This window comes from Phacochoerus africanus, chromosome 7, assembly GCF_016906955.1.
Source record: "Phacochoerus africanus isolate WHEZ1 chromosome 7, ROS_Pafr_v1, whole genome shotgun sequence".
NCBI lineage: Eukaryota > Metazoa > Chordata > Mammalia > Artiodactyla > Suidae > Phacochoerus > Phacochoerus africanus.
Window position 1 is genome coordinate 16,056,590 of NC_062550.1, and position 20,153 is coordinate 16,076,742.

The 20,153-nt window shown below is 50.6% G+C and overlaps 1 protein-coding gene across 1 annotated transcript; it reads left to right on the plus strand.

Annotated features, from left to right (window-relative positions):
* Positions 1-7,107: 7,107 nt before the first annotated feature.
* On the plus strand, positions 7,108-17,125 carry CKAP4 (cytoskeleton associated protein 4). Its single transcript, XM_047786485.1, has 2 exons — positions 7,108-7,753; positions 14,655-17,125. The coding sequence occupies exons 1-2, from the start codon at positions 7,298-7,300 to the stop codon at positions 15,975-15,977; spliced, it is 1,779 nt and encodes a 592-aa protein (XP_047642441.1). The 5' UTR covers positions 7,108-7,297; the 3' UTR covers positions 15,978-17,125.
* Positions 17,126-20,153: the final 3,028 nt, after the last annotated feature.

The following is a 20,153-nucleotide window of genomic DNA, read 5'->3' on the forward strand; positions in this document are numbered from 1 at the left end:
GCAACGCGGGATCCGAGCCACGTCTGTGACCTACACCACAGCTCATGGCAATGCTGGATCCTTAACCCACTGAGCAAGGCCAGGGATCAAACCCGCAACCCCATGGTTCCTAATTGGATTTGCCTCTGCTGCGCCACGACAGGAGCTCCAAGGCAGTGATTCTTGTATATTTTTTTCCCTACAACACTCCTGAGGGGTGCATAATACGTCCATCAGTGGCATGGTGAGAAGGAGCAGCTGTGGAGATAAACTGCCCATGTCAGGGTGAGATAGGGCCCTGCCCTGCACTTCCCAGTTTGGGATTCATGGTGCTTATTAAGGGTCTGGATTTCATCAGAAGACTGATGAGCCTCGGACACTAGGCTTTGTCTTCCTGTTGGGCTCCACACTCATGTGCTGGCTGAGGGTACTGAGAGCCCCAGGAGCAACTGCCTGGATTCTCGCCCGACTCCCACCATTCTTTAGCTATGTCACCCGGTATAAGCTGTTCGCACTCATCGGTAAACTGAATCAATACCACTGTGGTGCCTACATCAGAGGCTCGCTGAGCGTGGAAGGAGGTAAAGCATGCGAAGCTCCTGGCAGAGTGCCTGGAGCGAGAGAGCAGTAAATGTCAGCTGGCTGCGAGAGTGCAGCTCCCTGCGGCCTCACGGTGTTAGCAGTCATCCTCTTTGTCACCCCCATCCTCATCCCTGTTGCCGTCACCATCCTCATCATCACCACCTCCTCCATCACCACCTCCAACACCATCCACCTCCCCCCCCCCCCCGCCTTCCTGATATTGACATTCTAGGGAGTCATTTCTCACTGGGTTCCTCCCTTCCATGGTCTTTCCTTTCATGAGCCACAGCAGCTTCGGAACGAGAAGGCCCTCCAGAGAGAAATTTAAAATAATGTGAGAGTCATAACTCATAATGCTCATGGAGCTCCTCCTACGGGCCACACATTGTTCTAGGAACTGGGGATACAAGAGTGAGCTAAATGGGGTTCCTACTCGCGGAACGTACAGTCTAATGAGAAGAGACAGGCAGCAATAATGAAACAAACAGATATACAGTATGTCAGAGGAAAATGGAGAAAAAAAGGGAGGAGAGAAGGAAGATAGTATCTCAGTCGTTAGTTTATATAGGATGGCCGTGGCAGATCTCACCTAGAGGTACCACTTGAGTAGGGAAAGTGGAGAATACCACTTCACGGATACCTGGGGGTAAAGTTCTCTGGGCACAGGGAACAGAATTACAAAGGCCCCAAGGTAGGAGCATACGTGGCATATTGAGGAGCAGCAGGAGGCCAGTGTGATTGGATGGCAGTCATTGAGGGGGTGGTGAGAAGGGGTGAGATGAGAGAGGCAGTAGGGGGCCAGGACATGGGGACCGTGGAGGTCACTGTAAAAACTGCCTTTTCCTCTGTCTTGGAAAGTTGTTGGAGGGTTATGGAAAGACGTGGGACATGATGTGATACATTTTCAGGGCCTGATCTGGCTTTTGTATTGAAAAAAGGACCACAGGGCAGCAAGTGCTTAAGCAAGGAGGCCAGTATGAGGTTTGTTATTGATTGATTCATCGATTGATTGATTTTATAATGATTTTTATTTTTTTCCATTATAGCTGGTTTACAGTGTTCTGTCAATTTCCTATTGTACAGTAAGGTGACCCAGTCACACACACATGAATACATTCTTTTTTCTCACATTATCCTGCTCCATTATAAGTGACTAGATATAGTTCCCAGGGCTATACAGTAGGATCTCATTGCTTATCCATTCCAAAGGCAATAGTTTGCATCTATTAACCCCAAATTCCCAATCCATCCCACTCCCTCCCCCTCCCCTACTTATTTATTTATTAGGGCTGCACCTGTAGCATATGGTGCAGGCTATTGGTCACATTGGAGCTGCAACTGTCGGCCTATACCACAGCCACGGCAACTCGAATCCGGGCGGTGTCTGGGACCTACACCACAGCTCATGGCAATGCTGGATCCTTAACCCACTGAGCAAGGCCAGGGATTGAACCTGCATCCTCATGGATACTAGGGTTCTTAACCCACTGAGTCACAACAGGAACTCCTGCACGAGGTTAGGCCAATAACCCAAGCGTGAGCTGGGTGGTGACTTGGATCTGTGGAATAATGTGCAGGTTGCAAGAAGTCAGAGAACCTGGATGTGTTTTGAATGTAAAGCCAGCAAAATTTGCTAACATACTGCGCTGGGTGTGGGGGGATGGGTGAGGGAAAAGAGGAGTCAAGGATGATTCCTGAGAACTGCATGGATGCTGCCGGCCTGGGCTGGGATGAAGAAGACTATGAGTGGAGGAGAAAATCAGGTGAGTATTCACGTTGCCTCTGCAAGGTTGGGACTGTGGTTATCTTCCATAAAAATTGGGACCCAGTGAGGTGAGACTTCATATGGTGCTGGGAGCTTCAAGAAAGCTACCCCTGCAGGGTTTGGAGCTGGGGAGCTCCTGGGAGGGGGAGCTCCAGGGATTGGGAGCTGCTGAGGCTGGGAGGGGTGATCCAAGCTCTCCAGAGCCAAACTATCCAGGAGGTCCCCACCTCTAACACACACCCTGTTTGCAGGGCATTGAGGCTTATGCCTTGGCCCCTGGGGGTCTCGTCCACCTGGAACAAGGAAGCAGTCAAAGTAATAGCGGCTTTCTATTTAGACGTTCTAATGGGAATGCAGAAAACCAAGAGGGGTGCAGGCTTATCAAGTTCTACCTTGTAATTTAAGATCCACCTAGTCCAAGGGTGTTCAGAAGCATCTTTGCACAAGCTGGGGGAAAGGAAGAGATGTCTCTGGCTCCTCCTCTTCTGCACCCACATTCTTGATTCTCCAACACACTCTAGGGAGGATGAAAATGAAAAGGGATAGAGGAGAAGAAATCAGGAGGAAAAGATGGGAAACGTCCTCTAAATACTTGTTGTTCTGACTCAGAAAATGAGATAGAAGAATGGAAATCTCCAAGAAGACCTGAGCCTTCCTGCCCTAGAAGATGAACTGCCATGACTACTTACCAACCTCCTCCTCCCGGTGTAGCCAAACAGCACTGGGGAACCACGCTTCAGAGGGGAACACTGCTTCTTTTTCAAGTTAAACACATCAGAGCCTGTGGTGTATAAGCCACACGGGGTGCTGGGAGTTCCAAGAAATGATGAAAGAATATCGTTGAAATCTAGACACAGAAGCTCTGTGCAGCTAGACTTCTACTCAGTGACTCTGCAAACTGTATTAGCTACCCTTCATTCACTGAGCCCTGATGTGTGCCCAGTATCATATGGTGTCTCATTTAACAGTCACAGCAACCAGGTGAAATAGTTCTTAATATCCCATTCTCTCAGGTGAAGACACAGAGGTTCAGAGAAGTCACATGCCCCAGCCAGTCATAGAGTTGAATTTGAACCCAAGTCAGTCTATTACAGAACCTGTGTCTTTTTTTCTTTTTTTGGTCCCGCCCACAGCCTTCACAAGTTCCTGGGCCAGGGATCGAACCCATGCTACAGCTGTAACCAGAGCCATAGCAGTGATAACACTGAGCTACAAAGGAATCCCTAGAGCCTGTGTCTTAACCATTATATTTCACTGCTTCCTAAAGGAAAAGGACAAGAGAGAAACACTAATAATAGCCACGGTACCCTCCCCACTCCCTCATTCTTCCAGTGCTCAGCAGAGGCAGAAAGTTTAGCTACCTGCCATTCTTATATCTGGCCTATATTCTAAATCAACTTCTAAAAATTTAATTATTTCTTATAATAATCACATGACTATTTTCTCTAAGAAATAGATTGCTAATCAGAAAAACGTGTAGAGATACAGAAGTGTTGACCTTGAAATCTAGAGAGGAGATTAAGTACACTTCTCAAGGTCACAGAGTTCGTTAGGGGGCAGAACTAAGGCTAAAAAGCAGGGCTCCAGCCTCCAGGCCAGAGCTGGGCTGGGCTGCCAAAGCTGCTTTGCAAGTTATCACTCCCGCTGCCCTAACACAGGTGACTGCTTGAAGGACGATGGTTACTCTTTTGTGCACTAGAGATTTTTAAACACAATCTGAATTTAGCTGAAATTTTTAAAGGAGGTTCTTCCAGCACCTTTGATGAGTAGGTCTGCTTTCCTCTGCCATCTCCTTTCCCCTTTCGTAGGTCAGTGGTAGGCGTGTTGAACTAGGAGTTTTCTCCTGGAGCTCCCAGTATTTAGTTGCAGTGGGGACATTGCTCTGTCTGGGGCAATGATTGCATTTCTAGTCCAGAACCTGCTATAATCTACCCTGGCTTTCCCCACTAATAGCGACTCCTCTGTTCGACTGGCTGGCTTCTATGGACCTCTACAATCCGGACCCACTCCACCCAGCTCATCTCTCTCTTTCCTAATTGTAGCTCACACCCTTCATGTCAGACAGGTGTCCTGGGTTCAGCGGGTTTCTGCCACAGAAATATCCTCCCTGCTCTCCTCCTATGCAAATTCATTCTTCAAGGCTTTGCTCAAGAACTTTCCGCCTCAGAAGACTTCCCCATGTGCAGCCCCAAGGGTTTGCTTTCCAAGTTCCCTTTACATTTATATTCTCAACTGTATAATTTAGCCCTTGAAATGTTTCTGCGCAGTTCTTCAAATGCAATGCAGGCCCCTTGAGGAGAGGCACATGTATCCACTTAATCCATTAGAGATTTTTTAAAACTTAAATTGAGATACACCAATATAAGCAATGGTTGCTTCCTGTCCTCCAAAAGAGGAGAGGCTTGTAGTTTTCACACATCTGTCTGGTATATAGTGGACCCTCCACAAAGTTTTGTTATGTTGAATTAACATACACAATGCCTTGCGTTGTGATTACTTTCTGTCTCTAAGTCCCATGAGAGATATCATGTCTTAAAGGGGGTATTTGAACTAGGCCTTAAGAACAGGGAGCGTTTTTAAAATTTTGTTTTTTAGAGGATAGTTAATTTACTGTGCTGTGTCAATTTCTGCTCTACAGCACAGTGACCCAGTCGTGTGTGTATCCTTTTTCTCATATTATCTTCCATCACGGTCTATCCCAAGAGTCTGTTCCCTGTCCTATACAGTAGGACCTCATTGCTTATCTATTCTAAATGCAATAGTTTTCATCTACTAACTCCAAACTCCAGGTCCATCCCCCCCCCCCCCCGCCCCTTGGCAACCACTTGTTTGTTCTCTATGTCCATGAGTCTGTTTCTTTCTTTCTTTCTTTTCTTTTTTTTCCCCTGCTTTTTAGGGCTGCACCCATGCATATGGAGGTTCCCAAGCTAGGAGTCGAATTGGAGCTACAGCTCCTGGCCTAAGCCACAGCCACAGCAATGCAGGATCCAAGCTGAGTCTGGGACCTACAACACAGCTCACTACATCACTTGATCCTAAACCCACTGACGGCGGCTAGGGATCGAACCAGCAACCTCACGGTTCCTAATTGGATTCACTTCTGCTGTGACACGACGGGAACTCCGAGTCTGTTTCTGTTTTGCAGATAGGTTCATTGGGGTTTTTTTTTTTTTTTTTTTTTAAAGACAGAACTGGGAGAAGTTTCCAGGCAGAAGAAACAGCACCTCAGAAACACACAGCAGACACCAGATTCAGGGGGAAAGCAGCTTGCAGAGGGGAGCTCTCTCCTTGCCCCAGCATCAGCTAGCCTTTTTGAGACTGGGCAAATTGCTTAATTTCTCTGTGGCCTATTAAGCAGCATAGGCCCTGAAAGCAGCAGATCAAGATTCAAATCATGGTTGTGTGTGACCTTGAGCCAGTCAGTTGGGGTGCGGCTCAGCCTGTTTCTTTCCTAGAAAGTGGGTAATATAATTCCGACCTTACAAGGTTTTTGGGAGGTTTTGAGAACATGTATGTACGTTGCTAAGCAGAGCCAGAGCCTGGCATTGTTCTATTTTCCTTCTACCAAAGTACGGCCGACAACCTGATCTGCTTCCCTCTTATTGCTGCCACTGCTGCCTTCCCAGCATGTAGCAAAGAGCCTGCCCGTAGCAGGGACTGTGGACAGAGAGCGGCCCCCAAAGGGAAAATGGAGATGAAAGGGCTTCAGAAAAAAGTCAACAGCGTCGACAGTGGACCGGCTGGGTTAAGTGGGACGCTCAAGTCTGTCCCCTTGAACAGTCTTGGCACAGTGCAAGAATCTTTGCTAACTCTCCCTAAACATGCCTCTGGAGCCGACTGCTTTTCATAAAGCCCTTTCTGCCTCCGCCTTCAAACCCCAGGAAAGAGACAAGGTCCAACCCTCGTAGGCCTGGAGGGTGGGATGGGGAGGGGCGGGGATGTTCCCAACTCCCCGCGGGAAGAACTGGGGGGGATCCGTTCCCGCCCCTTTACTCCTACTCCCAGGGGCAGGGCTCCTGGGGCGCCCTCCTTCGTTTCCTTCCCGCTCTGGTCCAGAGGGAGGGGGGCTCGCACTTAGCCCGCAGCACCGGGTCTTCCCGGCTCTCCTCCCTCAGACTCGCCGGGCCACCCCCATCTCGGCCGCCTATCCCAGGGGGCCCCGTGGCCCCAGCTCAGTCGCCAGTCCGGGTCTCATCAACCCGGCCCTCCACCCCCTCCCTGTGGCCACCTCGGCTGCCGGCTCCCGCCTCCGTAGATCCAGCCTGGCCGCTCCCCACCCTGGCTGCCTTCTGCCCCCTCCCACCTCGGCCACTTCAGCCGCTTGCTCCGACCTCCGTTGACCCGACTGGGACACCATCCTCAGCCCCCCCACCCCACTCTCCCGGGCCCCAGAAAACCCCACTAGGCCACCACCTTCCCTTCTGCCGACCCCCCGACCCCTGGACCCCACAGACCCCGCTGGGCCGCCCCTCTCCCTTCGGCTGTCCCCCATCCCACCCCGGCTCCCGCATCCCCGGCTGGGCCGCCACCTTCCCCTCGGCCGCCCCTCTCCCCCCCGCCCTGTCGTAGCCCGCGTGGACCCCGCTGGGCCGCCCCGGGCTCGGCCCTCCCTCTTTGGGGTCGTGGCGGCAGGGGGAGGGGCCGCCCGCCGGCCCCCGCGTGCGTGGCAGGCGCTCCCCGCTCGGCTCTGCCGGCCTCCCTTCCCGGGAGGCGGGGTCGGCGCCGCGGCGGCAACGGCGGCGGCGGAGGCAGGCCCCCTCCTCCTTCCTCCCTCGCCCGGCCTCTTTCCTCGCCCGCCCGCCCGCTCTCGCTCTCTCGCTCTCTCTCTCGCTCTCTCTCGCGGCCGCTCCGACGCCAGCAGCGCCCGCGTGCCGCTCGCCCAGCCCCGGGGGAGCCCGAGGAAGTTTCCCGGGCCGCGCGCCCCGCTCGCTCGCCTCGTAGCCCGCGGCCTCACCCGCCGCCGCGCCCGCCATGCCCTCGGCCAAACAAAGGGGCTCCAAGGGCGGCCACGGCGCCGCGAGCCCCTCGGAGAAGGGCGCCCACCCGTCGGGCGGCGCGGATGACGTGGCGAAGAAGCCGCCGCCGGCGCCGCAGCAGCCGGCGCCGCCCGCGCCGCACCCGCAGCAGCACCCGCCGCAGCATCCGCAGAACCAGGCGCACGGTAGGGGCGGCCACCGCGGCGGCAAGTCCTCCTCCGCTGCCGCCGCCGCCGCAGCTGCTGCCGCCTCGTCCTCGGCGTCCTGCTCGCGCAGGCTCGGCCGGGCGCTCAACTTTCTCTTCTACCTCGCGCTGGTGGCGGCGGCCGCCTTCTCGGGCTGGTGTGTCCACCACGTCCTGGAGGAGGTCCAGCAGGTCCGGCGCAGCCACCAGGACTTCTCCCGGCAGAGGGAGGAGCTGGGTCAGGGCTTGCAGGGCGTCGAGCAGAAGGTGGGTGCTCCCGGGTCCCCTCAACCTCCGTCCGCCAGTCTGCGGCCCCCGCAGCCACTGCCGGGCCCCTTGCTGGCCCAGGCCTGGTGTCCTTCGCCAGAGACCTGAGAGGCCCCCTCCCCGGCCCCCTAGTTCCGAGGCGGTCCCCAGACCCTCTTTGTTAATGGCCGCTGAGGAATCGGCCCCGAGGGATGGACCGCTTCGAGGATGGTCGGACCAGTCCCGGAGGGTGGGCCAAGGGCCTGTCACAGGACATTAGCGGTGACCTGTAAGGAAGCCGGCGGCCTCTGGGGAGACCATTCTTTTTGGATTAGGAACCACTGAATGGGCAGAGTTGTCTAAAGAGGTGGTTGGAAGGGAAGCCGGTGCATCCCTGGAAGCCTCCGGCAAGGCCGTGCCTCTGCTCGCCAGGTGGGCGACATCTGAGCCAGTTTTTAATAGACCTGGAGCCCGGAGAAGGAGAAGCTAGTAATCTTACTCGATTACTCATTTGTGTAGTTGTAATGGAATATTTTATATCTTTAGGTCCCTTGCCCTTTATTGGACCAGTGTACCTATTTGAGCCTTGGAAGAGCATATTTCAGCTTTAGAGGAAAGGCAAGGCCAAAAAGACTAGGTCACACTGGTGAATAACACCACAGGGTACATTTATATGGTGTTTAGAGGGCTTACTCATTTATGACCTAATCCTTGTAGCAACCTTGGGAGGGAGGGAGAACTGGCAGTTTTGACTCCATTTCCAGACCAGAAAATTGAGGTCTGGAGATTTAGTGAATCGATAAAGACCCCGGCAGATAGGCAGACTGCATGACAGTGTCTTGGCCCTTTCGGTTCAGTGTCCACAAGGGCCTATTTCAGGTGTGGATGGACCCAGCTTTCAACACAGAGTTGCATAGGTTCCCCTCTTTCTGTCTTTTCTCTACACCAAGGGCAGCTCCCTCAGTCTCATTCCTCCTCCTCCATCCTCCACTGATGCCATTGCTCAATGAAAGTTGGTTGCACGATCGAAACAAAAAATCCCGCCACCACTTCTGAGCCCGGAACTGCTGTCTCCTTTTCCCAGCATGCTGCCTGCCCTGCCAAGTTTCTATCGACTTGTGTGGAGTATGCAAGACTAGGAATTTCCTCTTAAGACTGGCAGAGCAACTGGAGTGAGTCATCTTGCTCCATGCTGCAGGCCAAGGGAGGTGACTTTTTGAAGGGAATAAAGTAGGCAGTGCTGCTTTGCCTATCTTGAATGTCAAATCATTCTTAAAAAACAGATAGACTGCTGGAGTGTAATCACTAGCCTCTCAGTTTCCTCTCTTTGATCCACCCACTCACCAATCAATCATAATATTTGGTGAAGTCTGATAGTGTGGCTCCGTGTAGGCCCTGTGGAGGCTCCCAAGGTGCAAAAGACAAATCCTGCTTGTGGAGCAGCCCACAGGTAGGTTTCAGTTAAGGGAAACCACTGTGCGAGTGCAGAAGATGGAATGTGGAGTTTGCCCAGACCTGTATCCTGGCGGTCAGGGCCATGCCAGTCTAGATCTAGACAGAGATGGTTCACTGTTGACAGAAGGAATGAAGAACAAACACACAGGCTTGTTTGGGGACAGCAGGTGGTTCCCCTGCCTGGAGCAGAGTAACATTTAGGGAGCAGTGAGAGGGGCGGCTGAAGTCGAGGCCTAGGTGGTGGAGGTCTTGAATCCAGGTGAAAGAAACTGGGCTTTACTCTCTCTGCTTCCTCCCTCCCCTCCCTTCTCCGTTCTGGTTCCCACCCCATCTCCATCAACAGCCTTGTACAGATTCCTTTTCTTTTGGGAGCTCCCTTTTCCCGTCTCCACAGTAAGGGGAGCGCTCTGCCCAGATTTTTAGGAATCCACCTGGCTGTAAACCATTGAAACAGTGACCTTTCATTTAGTAATGTAATCAAGCTAATGTTGAATCGTGTCATCGAGCTAATGCCTCATATTTATTATGCACTCATCTCTTTTGATTCCCACAACCCTGCCAGGTAAATACTGTTTTGATCCCCTTTTCACAGACGAGGAAAGTGAGCACGAGAGGCTAAGTAAACTTTTCATGGTTACACAGCTAGCAAGTGGTAGGGCTATTCAAACTGGAGTTAACTCCTAGGACACTCTTAACCACCCACCTGTTCATTGTGCTGTCTTTCCCAGGCCTTGCCTGGTACCTATTAGGGGCTCAATGAATGCTTCTTTCATTGACTCGGAACTCAGGACGTGGCCATTGGCCACATAGGATTTGCCACTGTGTGTGGCCACTTCTCTCTGCACCTCCAGGTGGCCAGTAAATGTTAGTTTGCATTGAGGAATGAGTAGTGACGGGTCCTCTTTATAACCTGAATTTGAGCCCCTTAACTCTATGTGAGGCTTGGTAGGGGCTGGGGTTTGAGAGACATAGTTTTTATTATTATTACTCATAATTAATCTTCGCCGGGGCCAGGCTGTCTCAGCCACCCTCTGAGGCATTAGCACCGTTTCACAGAGGGGCCTGAAGCTGTTATGTTACTTGTTCAGGGTCACTCACAGACCCTCAGTGGTGGAACCGGGGTTGCAGTCAGAGCAGTGCTGACTCTGAAGCACACTGCTCCACTGCCCTCTTGTATGGCCTCCTGGTTCCTCTTATTCTCAGATGCTCTGGATATTGGGGCGTGGCCCAGGTCTGTTGAGTGGGCTGAGAGGCTGGCCTGTTGATACCCTGAAGATGAAGCAGGCACAAATGGATGCAGGGCTTCAGGAAATGCTGGCAGTTCAGCTTTAGGCCCTCTAAAGCTGATCCAGGGTGGCATAAAATGATTGTAGGAGTAGGCTTAGGCTTGGCAGGGACAGTTTAATAAGACTAGGAGCTATTTGTGGATGAGTGAGTCCTTTGGTCGTATTTCTTTGTTTTCTCATCTTGACTCTGGGCTGGGAGTCGGGAGGCTGAGGCAGCATCTCCTCCAGGCAGTCAGTGCACTTTGAACACGCTTCTGCCGGAGTGTATCACTGGAGGCTGAGAGCACAGGTTCTGAAGTCAGGCATTCTGGGATTTTGATGCTCAGCTCCACCACCTCCCAGTCTCCTGCTTTGTAAAAGGGGCATCAGCAGGAGCCACCAACTCATTTGATTATTACCAGGGTGGATGGAGATGATGTCTCTGAAGTTCTTCCTGTAATTACTGGTATATCTCAAGTGTCCTGTTGAATGTCAGCCACCACTGTTCTCTCCCTCCACCCCCTGCTGTAGCTCCTTGAGGACAGGGAAACTGTCTTAGTGTTATTTTACTCTGGCTTCTTGTCCACTACTTAGTGGGCATCCCACATATGTTGGGAAAACAGATGCATCCACTGCATATTGATTATAATGAGGTCTTTGCACGTGAAGATGCACAGCTCATAACACTAGCATAGGGAAAACACACTTTCTGTGTTTTCTGTGCAGCTTTCTGTGTTGGGAGTTGGTTTGTTTGGTTTCATCTATAATTCCTTCCTCTCTCCCTCCTTCGATCCCTTTCTTTCTCTTTCTCTCTCTTTTTGGCACACCCGAGGCATTTGGAAGCTCCCAGGCCAGGGACTGAATCTGAGCCACAGCTCTGACAACACCGGATCCCTTAGCCCACTGTGCTGGGCCGGGAATCAAACTTGTACCTCCACAGCAACCTGAGACACTGTAGTCGGGTTTGTGTTGTTGTTGCTTTTCAGAGCTGCATCCAAGGCATATGGAGGTTCCCAGGCTAGGGGTTGAATCAGAGTAACAGCTGCCGGCTTACACCACAGCCATAGCAGCGCGGGATCCAATCCTCATCTGCGACCTACACCGCAGCTCATGGCAACGCCAGATCCCTAACCCACTGAGCAAGGCCAGGGATTGAGCCTACATCCTCATGGGTACTAGTCGGATTCGTTTCTGCTGTGCCACAACAGGAACTCCCTGTAGTCTGATTCTTAACCCGTTGCGCCACAGTGGAAAGTCCCATCCATAATTTCTGATCCAGTGTCCTTCCTAGCCATTTGTAAAGAACCAGCCCAGATTAGGAGTGAGTCAGGGATCAGGGGGAAATGGACCAGCTGTGTCTTCATCAGGTCTTGCTCTAAATTAATCCATTCTTTGACTAATTCAGAAAACACTAAGGAATATCTGCCATGTTGTAGGTATTGTGAGTACCTGTTCCCACCTCTGTTCTAAATGCTGTGCTTAGAATAGGCAGGTTCTGTGATTGAATAACCTAATTTCAGAGGTGAGCTCTCTCTAGTACCTTCTCAAAGTGTCCTTTATGCGTTAAATCCTGTCTGGTTGAGCAGGGGAAACTGTCGTGTATTCTGGAGTCCTTGAGAACCTCAATTTTAATTTGTCTTAAAATCACAGACTAGTAGAAGTCAGAAAGGACTTTAGAAATCTGCTTGTTAGTAGATGAGGAGCTTAGGACTTGGAACTGGAACGTTGAGTGTGACTTGTGCTCAAAGAGCTGGTTATTTGTGCGGCTGACTAGAGCCCAGGGTTCTGTTCACATTCCTGTGTGTTTGCCCTTTGGCATTGGGCCAAGGGTGGGCTAGGAATCTCCAGACTTCTGGGCTACTCCAGAAGAAAGATTAAATAATAATGAAGGTGATAGTTACTGTTTATTGATCATTAAGTATGTGTTAGGCACAATTTAAGCACTTTACATATATTAACTCAATCCTCACAAGGCAAGCCTATGAGTTAGGAACTATTTTTGTTTCCATCCTGTGGCTGAGGAAAGCAAAGCACAGATAGGCTAAACAATTTGCCCAAGATCACATAGCTAGGAAGTGTCCAAGCTAGGATTTGAACACACATGGCCTGGTTCCATGCTATTTTATTATTTAACCTTTTTTTTTTTTTTGTCTTTGTACGGCCACACCCAAGGCACATGGAGGTTCCCAGGCTAGGGGTCGAATCGGAGCTGTGGCTGCCGGCCTACACCACGACCACAGCAACATGGGATCCAAGCTGCATCTGTGACCTACATCACAGCTCATGGCAACACCGGATCCTTAACCCACCGAGCGAGGCCAGGCATTGAACCCGGATCCTTGTGGATACTGGTTGGGTTCCTTAATCACTGAGCCACAAGGGGAACTCCTCTATTTTTTAACTTTTTGTCATGGAAATGTTAAAGTATACACAAAAGAAGAGATCAATATAGTGAATCTCAGTTTCAATAATTATCAACTATTTTGCTGGCTTTATTTCATCTCATCACTACCCTTCCCTCTTCCTGTTTTGTTTTGCTCTTTGGGGGCTGGATGGCAAGTTAAATGACTCTGAAGCACTCTACTCCACTGCCTTGTTGGGTGCACCCCTGGTTCTCTTGTTCTCAGATGCTCTTGGTATTGGTAAATGTCCCAGGTCTGCTGAATGGCCGGAGCATGGGCAGAGGAGCTGTCCTGTCTTTTCCTGGAAGATTCAGTGGGCACACGTGGGTGCAGGACTTCAGAAAAGCGTTGGCACTCAATTCTTAGGCCCTCTGAAGGGCCCCTGTTGCCTGGCAGATGAGGTGGATAGTGAACCAGGATCTAAATTTTGATTGACACAGTTTACCCAGAGTATTTTGGGATTTATTTCTAACAAAGAGTTTCTTTCCTTTTTTTCCCTTTCCTTGTTTGTTTTGGCGAAGTGCAGTATATTACACCTAACCAAGTTAATAGTAATTCTTGATTATCATCTAATACCTAGTCCAAAATCAGTTTCTCCAACTCTCAAAAAATACCTCTTTTACACTTGGTTTGAATCAGGATCCTATAAGTCCACATATTACAATGATTGATAAATCTCTTTAAGTTTCTTTTAAACTGTAATAATTTACATATGCCATTTAATTGTTAAAGATCCTGATTATTTGTCCAGTAGAAATTTCCACATGTGGATTTGGCTGATTGTATCCTTATGGCATAGTTTTCTCTTGTATGTTAGAACTAGAGACTTGATAGATTCAGATTCTTTTTCTTTTTTGGCAAGAAAGCATTTTAAGTGGTACCATGGACCACATCAGGGTGAAGCCCAGGCCTTTAATCATCACACCCTCAGTGCCTCAGTACATTAAACTGCTCCCCAGGGTGGTTCCCAGGTCAGACCCTGCGTAGGGTAGAATTTATTTAGAATGAATGTGTAGTGGCAGACAGGATCATGTGTTCACAAAGCCATTGATCCTGTTTTCAGGTGAGGACAAAATGTTCAGGGCTACACAGCCAGAAGTGGTGCCAGAGACCTGAACCTTGTTCTCTTACCTCCCTGCCCTGTGCCTCTTATGAGCCTCTGCTTTTTTCCTACGAAAACCTGTGAGACTCTTGATCTCGCTGTTTCTTAGTTCTGCTTCCCTCTGTGCTAGCTTGATTTGCAGACTGGTGTTGATTACATACTGGTCTCAGTTGTTCCGAGCTTCCCTCATCCTATAGCTAGCAATCAGTAGACAGAGGTTTTCTTTCCCAATAGTTCCCCCCCCCCCACGCTGGCCTGCCACATAGGGAAGTTCCTGGGCCAAGGACTGCCAAAGCAGTGACCCAAGCTGCTGCAGTGACAATGCTAGGTCCTTAATCTGCTGTGCCACAAGAGAATGCCATAAGAGAAGTTCTGGAATTGACTTGTGGGCCTGGCTTAGGCCACATGGCCATCCACCCAGTTAATCACTGTGGCTCTAGGAGGGGGTCGGGGGTAGGTGAAAAGCACTGATTGGTTAGGCTGAGTTTCAGACCAACCGTGGAGCCCTTGGAGGGGGCCTTCCTGTTGGTCTCCCAAACCACATGGGCTGTGTGCAAGAATGGGTCTCCAAAGGAAAATTATGGTGCTCTTCCGGAGGAGGAGGGACCTGGCAGCTGGGTAGATGAAAAGCAACATAGTTCAAACACATAAAACCCATCAGGTCTTCTGGGCAGTTAACATCTGGATTTTGGTTACAGGTACAGTCTCTGCAAGCCACCTTTGGGACTTTTGAGTCCATCGTGAGAAGCTCCCAGCATAAACAAGATCTCACAGAGAAAGCCGTGAAGCAAGGGGAGAGTGAGATCAACCGCATCAGTGAAGTTCTACAAAAACTCCAGAATGAGATACTCAAAGACCTCTCCGACGGGATCCACGTGGTGAAGGATGCCCGGGAGCGGGACTTCACGTCCCTGGAGAACACGGTAGAGGAGAGGCTGACCGAGCTCACCAAGTCCATCAACGACAACATCGCCATCTTCACCGAGGTCCAGAAGAGGAGCCAGAAGGAAATAAATGACGTGAAGGCCAAGGTCGCCTCTCTGGAAGACTCAGAGGGGTACAAACAGGACTTGAAAGCCTTGAAGGAAGTGGTGAAGGAAATACAAATCTCGGTGAAGTCCAAAGAGAAGGACATTGAGGCCCTGAGAAGCACCGTTCAGACCATGGAGTCAGATGTCTACACAGAGGTCAAAGAGCTGGTGAGTCTCAAACAGGAGCAGCAGAGGTTCAAGGAGGCGGCCGATTCGGAACACCTGACCCTGCAGGCCCTCACGGAGAAGATCCTCCGGGCCGAGGAGTCTGCCGCCCGCCTCCCGGAGGAGATCCAGAGACTAGAGGAGGAGCTGGGCCAGCTGAAGGCCGCAGCTCTCCGGCCGGAAGAAGACGGGGTCTTTAGACCCTCCGAGGCCTTTGAAACGCTCCAGAAGGAGAGCCAGGGCTTGGACTCGCGGCTGCAGAGCGCGGAGGACGGGGTGCAGGCAGCGCAGGAGGCCTGGGCGCGCCAAAGCGAGAGCCTGGAGGGCCTGCGCGCGCAGAGCGCGGAGCATGCGCAGCGCCTGGCGGAGCTGCGGGAGCGCCTGGCCGGCCTGGGCCCCGCCCCCGACGCCGCCGACAGCGGCCTGGCGGGCGCGGTGCGCGGCCTCAGCGAGTCCCAGGCCTCGCTGTCCAGCGACGTGGACGAGCTGAAGCGCCGTGTGGCGGAGCTCCCCGGCGCAGTGGAGGCGCTACAGAAGGTGCAGGAGCAGGTCCGCACGCTGCTTGACCGGGACGCCGCCACCGCCGCGCCCCCACAGGACCTGCTGGACAGACTCTCCTCTCTCGACAACCTCAGAGCCTCGGTGGGCCAGGTGGAGTCGGACTTGAAAATGCTCAGGACTGCCGTGGACAGTTTGGTCGCGTACTCAGTGAAGATCGAGACCAACGAGAACAACTTGGAATCGGCCAAGGGCTTGCTAGAGGACCTGAGGAATGACCTGGATAGGTTGTTTGTGAAAGTGGAAAAGATTCACGAGAAAGTCTAAATGGATTGCGTGTGCAGGGCGCGGATGGCGAGTCCAGGTTCTCATGACCAAAAAAATGTGTCGTTCGCTCCCGCGCCCCTCCCCCCACGGCCTGGTCCCTCCGGAAGAGCCGGCCACACCGCCGGGACCCCCCCGGGCCTTCTGTGTTTTTGTGCCCGGTTAATTTATTTAAGATTGTTACCACGCGCCATTGGTTGCGAAAGTTTTCTGCTTCTGCTTTGGGTGGGTTTCCTGAAGGGCCCGGCCCCTGTTCATCTGAGGTGCCTTCTAGAAGGAATGTGCCTCTCTAGTGTTGGGGAGGAACTGTAGTGGCTGCAACCGAGGATTAACAGAAGCAGATTAACCTCAAAAACCCTGCCTGGCCGGCAGATTTCAAGTTTAAAAAAAAAAAAAAAATGGGGGGAGGAGGTACTTTTTTTTTCTAAACGTCTTTGAGGAAAATTCTTTTTTTTTTTTTTTTATACTTTTGGCCGAAGTTTTCATGAGATGTCACTCACTTCCTGTCTTCCATTTTAAACTGGTTACAACTCAAATGTCAGCTCTGGATTGGGAGCGGGACAAGCCCCTCCGTTTTTAGTTGAAAAGAATCAGCTGCTTGCCGGTTGCCTCCTGTGGTGTGGGTGTCTTTTCCATTCCTGAATCATCTCGAGATCTCAAAGGTAACTATGCAAAGAATCCGAACGGTTCTGAATGCGAAGGCACAACCCCCCACAGAGTCCCCTGTGGCTGACCTGTGTCACCTCTTGGGAGGGTCCCCAAATAATTCGATTAGAATAGGGGTTTAGAATCCCTGGAAGGGGGAGCCCTTGGATTCTTTCAGGAAATATATTGGGAGGGCTGCTCCTAAAGGCACGGGCTGCCTCCCTGGGGAGTGGAGGCTACGGCTTTCTTTTTGCCATGATGTCCATGAAGAGGTTTGCCATTAGAGCAGACCCCATCCGTCTGTGAGGAACGTGTGCATTTTCTGTAGCTGTTTGCTGTTTCATTTTGAGCTGTACTGTTCTTTAATGGCTGTCTTGCCCTTTAAAAAAGAAAAAAATGAAAAGAAAAATGAAAAAAAAAAGGTTTGTTTAGTTTACTGTGAAATGAACTGTATGGCTTATTTACAGTATTTTTAATTCTTAATAAACACTTGAGCTTTGTTACGACTTTTTCAGAGTGGTTGCCTTCTGAGAATTTAGTAGCTTTTAATGATACATTTTATTAAGGCAAAATATTCAGCATTAGAAAGATGGACAAGTTTTCAGTTTTAAGATTTTTTTTCAGTTCAGGAAACAAGATGACCTTCTTCTTAGGCCTGTGGACATAGTTTTGATTGATTATTAGCTGACTTGTTTAGAGGTCATTGCTTGACTCCAACTCTTAGCTATAGCAGAGGGTCTTTACCTTGGCTACCTATTAGAAAGAATCCTCTAGGGGCTTTTAAAAATCCATGGATTCAGATTCAGTCGTTGTAAAGAGGGCTGGTACTAGCATTTTAAAGTCTCCTTAGGGAGTTCCCATGGTGGCTCAGTGGAAACGAATCTTATTAGCATCCATAAGAATGCAGGTTCGATTCCTGGCCTCACTCAGGGGGTTAAGGATCTGGTGTTGCCATGAGCTGTGGTGTAGGTCGCGGCTACAGCTCCCATTAGACCCCTAGCCTGGGAACCTCCATATGCTGTGGGTGTGGGCCTAAAATAAAAAGAGTACTAAATAAATAAAGTATCCTTAGCTGATACTAATGCACAGCCAGGTTTGAGAACCACTGTCTTGGACACCTTGGTGACCTTTGGTCCCTGTACAAACCTAGGCATGTTTCCTTTTCAGGTTGCCATTCACCTGCCACTTAATAATAAGCAATACTATTTATTGAATTGAGTCCCTGTGTGCCCGGCATGGTGCTTTGCACTTTATAGGCCTCTGTTCATTCCTCCTAATAGTCCCTGGAAGTAGGCAGTATCATTCTGCATTCTCCAGAAGGGCAGCAGGCTGAGAAGCATCATATATGTTCATTAGTTAGGAATTGGCAGGGCTGAGGCTTGAACCCAGTCCTACCCTTAACTGTGACAGCATCCTTTGCTGCCCACCAGCGCATGTGAAGGGCCACAGTGACCTGTGTGGCACCTGCTGACCCTGGTTTCAGGGCCAAAGGCTGCAAGAGCTCTTTTCTCTCCCACCCAGGAAGTAGAGGGAAGCCAAGAGCTGAGTGCACCTGGACTTCATGCCCCCTTCTGGCCAGAGGCCCCCTCATCTCTGAACTGTCAGTCATCCCTGCATCCCTGAGGCTTCACAACGCTCTTTTTCCCAAGGCAGTTTGCAAATCAGGATGGGCCCTTTATAGGTGTCAGAAATCATTTGTATTTTTATTTTAAAGTCAAAGAATTGATATGTATATTTTAATAACTCATTTTGCCCTCTTGGAGAGTGTGCTGAGCAGCATAAACACCCATGTGTGGAGCAGAGTAAGTTCTGGTTCCTTGTCAGGTCATGTTCTTGCTCTTCCTTTTAGCCCCATTTCTGCAGTCTCTAATCTCAGACTGTGGAGTGGTTTAAAGTATTCTCATTTAGTGTTAATAGTTGAAAACATCTACAAGGGACAGAGAAATAATTAGATATAAATTGAAGTGGCGAACATAAAAGGAATGCATTATGAGGTAGATCTTAACCCAAATAACAATCACAATTTAATCTTGTTCTTGTGTCTGCTCACTCATTCATTCACCAGATATTTATTGCGCCCATAGCCAGACATTTTGCTAAGTATTGGTGAATTCAAGATGCCCATTTGACAGGATCCTTGTCCTCAAAGAGTTTGTAGCCGAGTGGGGGTGTGTCATGTAAGCTGGTAGATGTTACAGGGAATTCCGGGTGCTGTGGGCGTAATGGGCACAGAGGAGGGAGTGGCCAGTTCTGTCGGGGTTGGATTGCGGTGGTTAGAATAGGTTTGCAAAAGCCTGTGGGCAGTATCTTGGGATGTGTTCACGAGTAATGGGAGCCCGAAGGAAACATGAGGATGCCCCACCCTTTGTACAGGGGATAGGCACAAGTTATTGAAGCTCTTGATTAAACTGCAGGTGATCAAGCACCAGGATCATAGTCTGCAGTGACATTCTCCGGGCAAGACTGGCGGCTGGTAAGGAGACTGCTTCACCACTTCCCGTGCCACTTAGAATGGTGATGGTGATACCCCACAGGATGCTTGTAACGGTTGAATGAAGTCATGGGTAGAGAGGGTTTAGCTTAACACAGCGCTTGGCTATAGTAAGAGCTCCAGGCCTCATCCATGTGCAGCCACACCAGAGGGCAGAAGATTGAAATACTTCTTTGCCGTTCCGTGAAGAGCTGCGGCCTTGAGGCCCCTGAGTGCCCTCCTTGGGACCACTAACCACCTTACAGTCTAGCAACGAATAGGCTAAAACCCTGGCCTAGTGGGGCCTCCAGGACCTGACTCTAGCCCCGTGGCCAGCATTCATTCTGATGGATGGGCACCCATGCTTTGCCAGTGGTGCAATATTTTGAAATCACCTTAATGCCTTCCTCAAAGCATGATTCTGAGCTACTGATCCGTTTTTCTAGTAACATCTGGACAACCTCCCTCCTTGTGCTACCCCCACCCCCCACCTCACTGGACATCTTGCATCATTCAGAACTGAAGACCTTTTCCCGTGGAGTAAGTGGAAGCACTGCTTGAGAATCCCCCCTGTCTCTCTACCTCTCCCTTTTCCTGTCCCTCCATACCCACTCAGGTTGAAGCCCAGGCACAGCCACCCCCATTCCACTTCTTCCAGCCTTCACTCCATCACCAGATGCTGCCTGGATTCCAGCAGCAGCCCCTCACCTCACCCCCCCTGCCTGTTAACACAGAACCGCAGTTGGTATGCTCAGTTTTCATGCAGCAGCAGTTGGAGAGCTCCACTCTGCTGGACAAGGAGCAGATGACACAGATCAAGATAGATGTGGTTCCTGCCTTCATGAAGCCCACAGTCTAGCTGGCAGGAGAGCAGCAGTAGATGTGGAGAAACGGAGCTAAATGTACAAAGTGCAGTTAGTGTCCTGAGGGGCAGGAACAGCCCTGATTGGCCTCCCTGTCCTTAGCCCAGCTCTCGTTTAGGGAGTTCCCTGTGGATTAACTGATGGGATCTTTCTCAAAAGCCAGCCTGTGTCCTTTCCCCACTAAATCCTTCGGTATCTTTC

What these genes read in the sequence shown, in the direction of transcription:
- CKAP4 (XM_047786485.1), top strand. Translation starts at nt 7,298, where the DNA reads ATGCCCTCGGCCAAACAAAGGGGCTCCAAGGGCGGCCACGGCGCCGCG. An exon ending in TGCAGGGCGTCGAGCAGAAG is followed by an intron (nt 7,754 to 14,654) that starts GTGGGTGCTCCC and finishes TTTTGGTTACAG; the next exon opens with GTACAGTCTCTGCAAGCCAC.